Below are 9,564 nucleotides of genomic sequence, written 5' to 3'. Positions count from 1 at the left end.
TTTACATTTGGTGGAACCCATATCTAAAAATATTTCGCTCAGGTATTTATGGTGTTTACTATGCCCATGGACTTTTTGCTGTGATACACGCATTAGTGATAATCACGATCATTTCATATTGGATCTTCAATAATTTCCAAACATTGAAGCTCAGATGCGAAAACCCGCTATCATCGTCTATGATATGTGTTCTTTTATATTTCCCCGACACACGGATTGCCTGAGACCCCTTTTGGTCTCTAATGTTCTCTCTGATGAATAAATCGAGAGCGCGTGGTATGCTCAACCCAATTGCAGGGTGTTCACAAAATTCAACGTTTTCACGTGTCATGATTTCATTATGTCTGTGCGTGTGTCATCCGTATGCGTGTATGAGCGAGATATAGAAAATAAATGAACTTTCTTTCGGAGTGAGAGCGTAGCGGTAACGGAGATAGAAAGGAAATATTTACTCCCTTACTCAGAGCGAGCAAAAGAGGGCGTAAACATTTATAGTTGCATGCTGGGATGCAAATATTTCGCTCTTGATCCGTTCAGTTTCGCGATGATGGAAATATCTGCTAAAAATACTACATTCTAGTCAAAGTCGTAGAACGTTTATCCGTCAGGATGAAGGTATGTATATAATTATTGGGCTATGTCTGTTTGTGCTTTGTTCATGTGATCAAGTATTGTCAAATTAGCACAGTTTTTATTATGCGAGTCATTCACCTAAACGTTACCTTTGCAAGTGCCGCTGTCGGCGGATAGCAACGGTAAACAACCCATCGGTTCCCCTAAGTTTCCCGTGAGAGCACCGTAGAACGATGAATCGAAGCGGCGCGAGCTGTACTATAGGGAACTGGTTTACTGCACTGTGCTGTATAGGCCTGCACACACTGTACAGTATTAAAAGGCTCATGAGTTGCAGAGGCAGCTGCTAGCTAGCTGCAGCTGGCAGTGCATCATTCTTTGCCTTCCCCAAGCAACTTTAGAGTCAATTATACCCATCAGTTTAAATAGTTTCCTAATTGACATACTAAATTGTGTTTTAACTTTTAGTTTTAGATCTTATCTCGATATCCTAAATAATGATTCCTAGATAGACTAGAAATGAATCTATTATCTAGGTCATAATGGACAGCTAGACACGATTGGTCGAAACTCTGTTAGATAGAGGGACTTTTATTGTATTATTATTAGTCTATTTCCTCCCTAATTCAAATGGGTAACAATCAGATTGTGTTAGAAAATTTTATCTCAATCCTTGTATTTCTTTTATGCCAAAAATCAAAATGGTAATTTCTGATGCCGTAATATCAATAACTGGAAATTTATCCTTGTCATGAACCACCAGACACTGAGCAACTGGCGAGCTTGTGCTGTCATTAGTAATTACTCATACGTATGGAATGCTGTTTGACACGTACAGTTTAACTAAAATCATTATGTAGACCTACAGTAGACGTGTTCTAATTCATTGTAGTATTTTAGTAGGAAGCTAACCACATGCAGCATGTCCAGCAATCTCGTAGTCGTATCTGCCACCGCATGAGTTGCAAACTGCCCCACACAGACAAGGTGCATGTGTGTGTGTATGTGTGTGTCTGTTGTCTGTAGCTTTATTATTAAAGCAAGTTTGGCTGTTTTATATAACTTTAAATACTCTTGCTTAAAGTCAACTCTATTGTAGGCACCAACTAGCAACTCTACTTTTAGTACAGTAGACATTAACGTACATGACTAGAAATGATATTTCCAACCATGTGTATTGCCCATTTATTAGGTTGTAAAGTGGGTTGAAAGAAAAAAAAAATGGGATCTATATGCTGGACTCCAGAGTTGTAAGGTTAAAGGGTGTGTACAGTTCTGGTCGAGGTGAGGATTAAGCATATTATTAACATTTTGCGAAATATTCAAAATCCACTTTATGAGATGTCAAAGAGCATGCAATTCTAAGGGGTACCGGTATCAAAAGTTTATTTGATGGCAATCAGTTTTGGAATGGCTGAGATATCCCAAAACAAGGTGAAACAAAGAAATCCTAATAAAAGGCGTGGCCTGTCGCCTTTTATTATTATCACTTTTTGGGATGTCTCAGCCATTTGAAAACCAATTTTTATCAAATAAATGTTGAATCCTTCTGAAAATTATATGCTCTTTCACATTCATAAGAGGTTTCTCATTATATCACTTGGGAATGTTCAAAACATGAATCCCCACCTCAACCAGTACTGTACAGTCCCTGTAAGGTTGGGGTTAGGGATGTCTATGACCTATGGGGGCACAAAAAGAACTCTTTCGGAACAGCCTATCACTCAATGGATATATGTACATTTTTTTTTTTTTTTTTTTTTTTTTTTGCAAAGGATATTTCTTTTGTCACATTTGTCAAAAATTAGACATGATTTTAGGGAGCAGCCCATCACTAACTTGATGCTAATGCAGTGTGAATACTGATCTTTTCTTTTTCTCTTTTTTTTTCTTTGCTTGCAGAGGGTATTTCATTTGTCGGAGAAAACCCATGGACCAGGACCCGTTACGTTCAGCTGGCAAACAACTCTCGGCAATTACCTTGCCACTACTGGCTCCGACCATAATGTTCACATCTACGACCGCCATGGAGAGCTACGCGATGAGATCAACTTGCCAGGGTATGTCCCCGCTGTGATGATCCTGGATAATGGCATTGTAGTAGATAGCTACCTGTAGAGAGATTGATATGTCCAACATGATAGCATGTAACAGATACTATGCCTAGATGATGATCTTTGTCCAACCTCTTTCTGTTTTTGTTTTTGTTTCTGTCTTTTATAATCTACCAAAGAGTGATCACTTTGCAGTTGTACTTGAATTGCAATTATTTATTGATCTATGAATGTGGTGCGTCATCATGTTACCATAATAAAGTCAGAGATCATAAAAGGAAGAAAAATGTGCTTAAAGCAGATTTTGGCAATTTAACCTTTACACTTTTTTTTCTAAATATTTTCCTTGCAAGGAAGTAGGCCAGTTTTCTATCTGTTCAAATCTAGCAGCGGGCAAATTCATATCTGCCAGAAAAAAAGAAGAAAAAAAAATCTATTTTCCCAACATTGTATGGCTTTTGTGATGTCTCATCACAAATATTATTCTTCTTTTTCTGAGAGTGAAATGAATCTGACCTGTTGAAATTGCTCATGAAATACAGTATCATGAACACCGTATATGTGTAGATATCAAAGTTTAAAGGTATTATGAAGCATCTGTATATTACATGTAAGCATTGTGGATAGAGACTTTACAAGAACAAAGAGTGATTGTATTTATATTGTCAGTGACATGGTGAAAGATGGCAGAATGATGTGATATATCTTGATTAATCTTCATTGATCCCAGAGCGTGTACTGGCCTTGGCTGGGACAAGGATGGTGACACTCTGGCACTCATCTGTGACAAGAGCAGCGTGGTCTTCCTCTGGGATGCCAATAGCCACCGGACGTCACAGGTAGACAGTGGTTTCAAGGACTCGCTGACCTACCTCTTGTGGTCCAAAATTGGCCCCCAGCTGGCCATAGGCACAGTGAAGGGGAACCTCCTCATCTACAACCACCAAACATCACGGTAAAAAACACTTCTTTCTTCCTTTGTCATGCCACCAAAACTTTTCCTTGTTGTCTCTGTCATTCTAAGGGGTGGCTGATAGAATCAAGATGGCCTCAGAAATGAAAGGTCCTACAATTGATGTATTATTTCAGTTGCTGCCTGAAGAAGAAACGGGTATCTCACCACTGGACTGTATCCACTGCTATCATAGCATTTGCTCATTGGCTATTTGGAGAGTATTTGCCTGAATGAATCAATGTATTATGCGTAATTTGTTTTGTACAGTTTCAATTCTAGCATGATTTAAAACTCATTAGCTTTCTCTAATACATGTACTTCATAAACAACTAAATCACAGTCATAAAAAAAAAATTAAGTTTAGCTCTAAAATCTTAATCAGTGAAGATGGCTATATCGAAATTTTTGTGTTATGATTATTAGAAACAAGAGAGACCATGTACTGATGAGACTTTATTGTCATTTATGATGGTATCAGGAAAGTGCCAATCCTTGGTAAGCACACCAAGAAGATTACATGTGGAGCTTGGAGTGCTCAGAACCTCCTGGCCCTCGGTAGTGAAGACAGAACCATTACTGTCAGCAACCCAGAGGGAGACACAATAGCTACTGTAAGTATTTCATACATCCTTGACTATAGGCTGTTGTTTTTTTGTTTGTTTGTTTATGCATGAATGTTGTTTTCAAATATTTTCAGGTGTTGTATGGTCAGTCTATAGAAACCTACCTGTGTGCAATTCATCTTAATGATTTATATTCAACCCGTCTCATAAGGACGCGGTAGCATGGCGATCGTACAATGCGAAGACTGGCCAAAAATGAATATATTTCAGAATCCCTGTAACGGATTGTATACAGCATTATGACTGATCTCTGGGTAATAATACACGCAGCCAAAGAATTTTGACTGGAGTTGACTTTTACTGATGATACTACATAGTGCCCTTTGATGCACATTTGCTGAAGAGGCACTCTATTCTAGCAGGCTTCTGCTATTCGCATTTTTCGAATGTACCCTTGTGGGCAGCAAAGGAAGATCAGTTCAATCGGACCTCCCTCCTTTCCCCATCCTACAGAATCTTTAATATTTTAGATATAAGGCTGAAATTTCTGAGAGTTCAACGCAGTTCAAAAAGTATATTGTTTGTTCTGTTCTCTTGCTTCCTAGACATTAAATAGATTTTTTCATACTTCTGTGCATTACTATTCTAGCTGAAATATAACATTTCCATACATAGCCATACACAAATTGGCATCGTTTAACTTTATGATGTCAGTTTACCTTTATATACCATTATTTTTGTGTACACTTGCCTGTTATTTCCCTCACTAATGACTATTTGATATGGTTATGCCCTTTTCTTCAGACTGGAGTGAGAATGGACCCATCTGACATACAATTTTCAGAAATGAAGGTAGACGAAAGGACTTCATCAGGAGAATCAACGGCAAGTCACTTTTTTTATTGCATCCTTATGTTTTATTTCCCTTTTATAAGGTCACCTGTTTAATGCAACTGCTACAAACTTTTATGCTAAGAGAAATCATGTGCTGAAGACTGTGGGTATAGTGGCCAGCTTACAGCAACAGCCACCTAGTATGCTTCAGTGAACAACTGTTCTATATTCCCTTGTACGTATAGTTTTTCATGATTGGTAAAGTAGAAATATTTGCGTAAGCGATTTTTCGTGTATGACCGCCAAGGATGAATTTTGTGTTTTTTATTCCTGGGAATCAAGATATAAAATGGTATTATATGTAAAAGGCAAAACATTTGGGTGCTTTTGTTTTTTTGTGCTAGTTTCATGCCGCTCAAAATGTGTGAAAATTTCCGCGTTTACAGTGATTGTTGTTGTTTTTATTTCTTATGCCTCTGGCTGCCTTCTGTTGCACATTTATAACATTTTTACCTTTAAAAAGTTGCAAATTTTCAATATCGTATGAAGATGCTATGAAAAAATGGGTCCCATTTATCAAAATTTTGCATTTACAGCAGTAAAGATAATGTGTCTGTTAATGGTGCTGTAACATTGTCCCACAAAATCAGTGCTTGTGTATTAAAAGCTCCTACGTGTATGTGATGGTGGAAAGTGCACCACAATATGTGTTTGATTGACATTTTTTTTTTTTTTTGCAGATAAGTATCCTTGTTGGGAAGAAGACACTCTTCCTGTACAACCTGGATGACAGAGACAACCCAATAGAGTTGGCCTTCCAACAGCGCTACGGACAAGTGGTAGCCTACAGGTGGTGAGTGTTGTAGAGTATTACGTATGTCTGGAAAGATATACCACTCACCTATTTGGCCTGTTGGGATAGTATATACTGTAAACACCCACCATGAGTGAACAGTATGGAATTAGAGTTAGGGTTGGGATATGAAGTGCCTTGAAGGTACCATGAAAAAAATGGCCTAGATTTTTCCTCCTAAGGTTTTTAATCAAGTCTGTGGACCTGCTTATTGTCCTGTGAAGTGTTCAGCATGTTAACAACAGGTGCAGTAGAGTAAACAAACACCTGTCAATCAATAAACAGGCTAACGGAATGCCAAGTAAACAAATAAGTTAATGTAAGTTTCATCCAGCTTATTGTCATGTGACACAATACTGTTTTTTTTTTCCTTTTACCAGGTCAAACTGCTACTCTTGACAGCTTACAAACAAATGAAAATATTGATTCCATAGTGGCAAAGGTCATGCAACTTTTACAATTTCTGGGGTTCGTAGTCAGACATTGAAAGTCTGATGACCTTACACTGAAAAGCCAACTATGTAGCTTTAAACATGAGAGGGATTCACAGGTACACAAATTAGCAGCTTACAAAGCTCAAGATTTGTAACCCATTAGCAAACTCAAGATTTTTTCATGTGTTGACTCAAAAAAACTCACAAATTAGCCCAATGAGCGGCGCGATGCTAAACCTACGAAATGCTGCTCTTATTTCTGAATTAGCGTGCTAATTTGCCTGGCAGTGACAGTGTAAACAGTTGACCAAATAAGCTCGAGTATTTATATCCCATCATTACAAGCACACATCACAATAGTGTGCACTGCACACCGCGATGAGGCACAAAAACAATAGATTTATCCATCTGCAATTAGCAAATTATTTCTGTACATATGAACGTTTGCAAAAAAACCCCAAAAATTCAAGATTTGGAGCGCACTCGCTAACCTGCTATTTTGTATGTGTGAATGTGGCTACAGTGTGCACACTTTCTTTAGCATTTTGCTAGCCTCACAATATCCCTAGCATTACAACAACAGGTGTATCAAAGTAAATTCATACTAACACCTGTCAATCAATACATGAGCCTGTGGAATGCCAAACAAATAAGAAGTGAGTGTTGGTTTCACCTAGCCTTTGTCAAGTAACACAATATTGATTTTATTTTTGTTCTTTAAGCAGGCAATTGTAATAAAGAGAAAAATATGCCCTTTCCAACCCCTTGACCTAGTTGCATAAAACTATAGTAACTTAATAATTAATGGTAACTGTCATAGATGTATGTTCCATGGTCAAACATATCCAAGAATTCACTGATGGATACCACTGAATGTAAAGTTACCATAGTTTTCTGCAATGAGGCCCTGATCTTGAGAGTTTGCAAGAGGATTTATTGATTCCACAATCTTATATGCCAGGCAACTTTTCTGAATCTAGGGAGTTTACTGGAAATTATGTTACACAATGAGATACTTTTTTTTTTCTGTAGCTTGTGACAGGGTCAGCACACTTTTCTGTAGCTTGTAACAGACATGTGTAACTAACATTTCAACAACAGGTGCATTTTAAATTGATACTAGCACCTGCTAATCAACTCAACAGCTAGTGGAATGACAGAATAATAAAAAGTGAATGACAATAACATTTTGTCTTTTGTCAACAAAATATATTGTTGGCTTCTTATGTTTTTCATTTGCAAGGCAACAACAGGAGTCAAAAACAAATATTGATTCCAAGTTTGAAAAGGTCATGCAACTTTTTGAATCTAGATAGACCTAAACTTTATTTGCCCATTTTGTAAAGATGTTTGCAATTGTTGCCAGTTGCAATAATTACATTTGCGATGGTAAAATTTGACTAATACCTGCTGTTTGGTCATTCCTGGGCTTGTGCTATAGTCACTGCAGTCATGAAAACTTACAGTGATGGCTTACATCATTATTAAGTGGGTGTCTTGTGATACTCCATAAATGATTTGCTTGTCGGCTAAATAACTGCTTCTAAATTTACAAAGGCAAAGCTACTTAATGGTTTTATTTTCTCTTTCTGAATGTAAGTTTAGAGTAAAGATAAAATAATTATGTTCCATTTGAAACTTTGTGGAATTTTATATATTTGTCTTCATCTATCACCTGTTGAAAGCCTGCGTTTATGATATGGTTTGTAACAACTCTGCAATAGAACTCGACATCTAGCAATGCTTCTTGGGTTAACCGTAGGGAATAAGTAAGGTACAATAAGTTATTTGCATGCTCATTATCTAGGCTGAGACACTCTTCAGGTGTACCATTTTACTTCATTGATGTTTCTATGAAGGTATGGAGACGGCTACATCATGCTGGGTTTTTCCAACGGCTTCTTCATCGTCATCTCGACCCACATGAAGGAGATCGGCCAGGAGCTGTTCCAGGCCAGGAACCACAAGGACTCGCTGGCAGCCATCGCCATCTCACACTCTCTCAACAAAGCAGCCTCGTGTGGCGACAACAGGTCAGAATGAAAGCCAGCAACATACACGCCACCTGCAGCCACAAAATCCCTGTTAAAGTCCCTATACACTGATAATATGATTTGTGGCATTGTCTGATTCTTTAGACTTTTAAGCATTCCAGTGATTCATAATATGTTCCATTTTCATTACAGAAAAGTTATCACACACCTGCTCAGAAAGTTAGCAAGCTCGTAAGCACACTGTATTGAAAATTGGCCGCAAAGGATAGATGCAGTCAAGGATGTTGGAGATTCAAGCATTTAGGTGCAATAGGCCAATTCAAAACACCACAGTAACATGCCTCATGAAGAGAATTTCAGACATTTTTTTTTTCAAAAATAATTTTTTCAAAAATTATCATTTACACTAAATTATGCTAATTTATAATGCATAATGATGCATGAAATCAGACAATTTGGTATAAATCACTACATAAAGCTCAAAACAGGCACATTTTTGGTGTAAATATTCTTTTTAGTGTCCTTAGCAAATGTAAGAGAAAAAAATTGCACAATCAGAAAAAATTTCCTAAGTATTTCATTGTTTTTTGAATTTCTTACATATTTCTTTGTTTTTTTGACTTTATGTTTTTCATTGTTTTTTCGATGAAATTTGTCCGTGACATTGTTCTGAACAAGAAAATGTGTTATTAATTGATTTTGATCTATAAACCCCCAAAATAATCATGCTTTTATGAAATTTGCCTGTAAACACAGTTTGCATTGAAATTGTACACAAATTCACGTTTTTGAGCAATTTTTGGTCTGACATGCACGTGCATATTTATGCGCAACTTTGGAACCGCGCACTTGGGCATCGCAAATTTGGTGTCAAAAGATGCGGGAGACTCGAAAGAAAAAAGTCATGAAACGTCGCGGCGATAGCTTCTCGCGATAGCGATACATTGCGTGAAACATCGAGGGGGGGGGGGGCCCCCGGCCTAGTTAGGGTTAAGATTTCAAACTTTTGATGTATGATGAAGTATGAGATTTCATATTTTTCTGCCAAATCACCAAATTTTTCAGTTTTGTATTAAACTATGGTGTGTGTGACTTTGTTAGGGTAACACGATGGGTCATGGTGCTGATACTGACTGCAACCCTTGCTCTGTATTATGGTTTTGGCCATACTTGTGAACTTTCTTTCAATGGTCTTTCAAGTTGATTTCAAAGCTGACTCTGTTTTAGAAGTTAGGTCAAATACTCTTGAAATATTTCCTTACAAAGGTGCCATGTGTCAGAGGATTTTCATAGAATTGTTTGCA

The 9,564-nt window shown here is 37.4% G+C and overlaps 1 protein-coding gene across 1 annotated transcript in view; it reads left to right on the top strand.

Annotated features, from left to right (window-relative positions):
* Positions 1-532: 532 nt before the first annotated feature.
* The window catches only part of LOC139721660 (WD repeat-containing protein 19-like), a 43,058-nt gene continuing 34,026 nt past the window's right edge, over positions 533-9,564 (top strand). The window contains exons 1-7 of the mRNA XM_071632988.1: positions 533-615; positions 2,476-2,633; positions 3,358-3,582; positions 4,061-4,193; positions 4,950-5,030; positions 5,720-5,832; positions 8,126-8,299. Of these exons, the coding sequence (XP_071489089.1) occupies positions 610-615; positions 2,476-2,633; positions 3,358-3,582; positions 4,061-4,193; positions 4,950-5,030; positions 5,720-5,832; positions 8,126-8,299 (890 nt within the window). The 5' untranslated portion in view covers positions 533-609. The remainder of the gene's footprint in view (positions 616-2,475; positions 2,634-3,357; positions 3,583-4,060; positions 4,194-4,949; positions 5,031-5,719; positions 5,833-8,125; positions 8,300-9,564) is intronic.

The sequence above is a fragment of the Diadema antillarum genome, unplaced genomic scaffold (genome assembly GCF_040938485.1).
Source record: "Diadema antillarum isolate AM-2024a unplaced genomic scaffold, OU_Dant_1.0 scf00000146, whole genome shotgun sequence".
Taxonomy (NCBI): domain Eukaryota; kingdom Metazoa; phylum Echinodermata; class Echinoidea; order Diadematoida; family Diadematidae; genus Diadema; species Diadema antillarum.
This window is presented reverse-complemented; position numbering and strand designations above follow the sequence as displayed.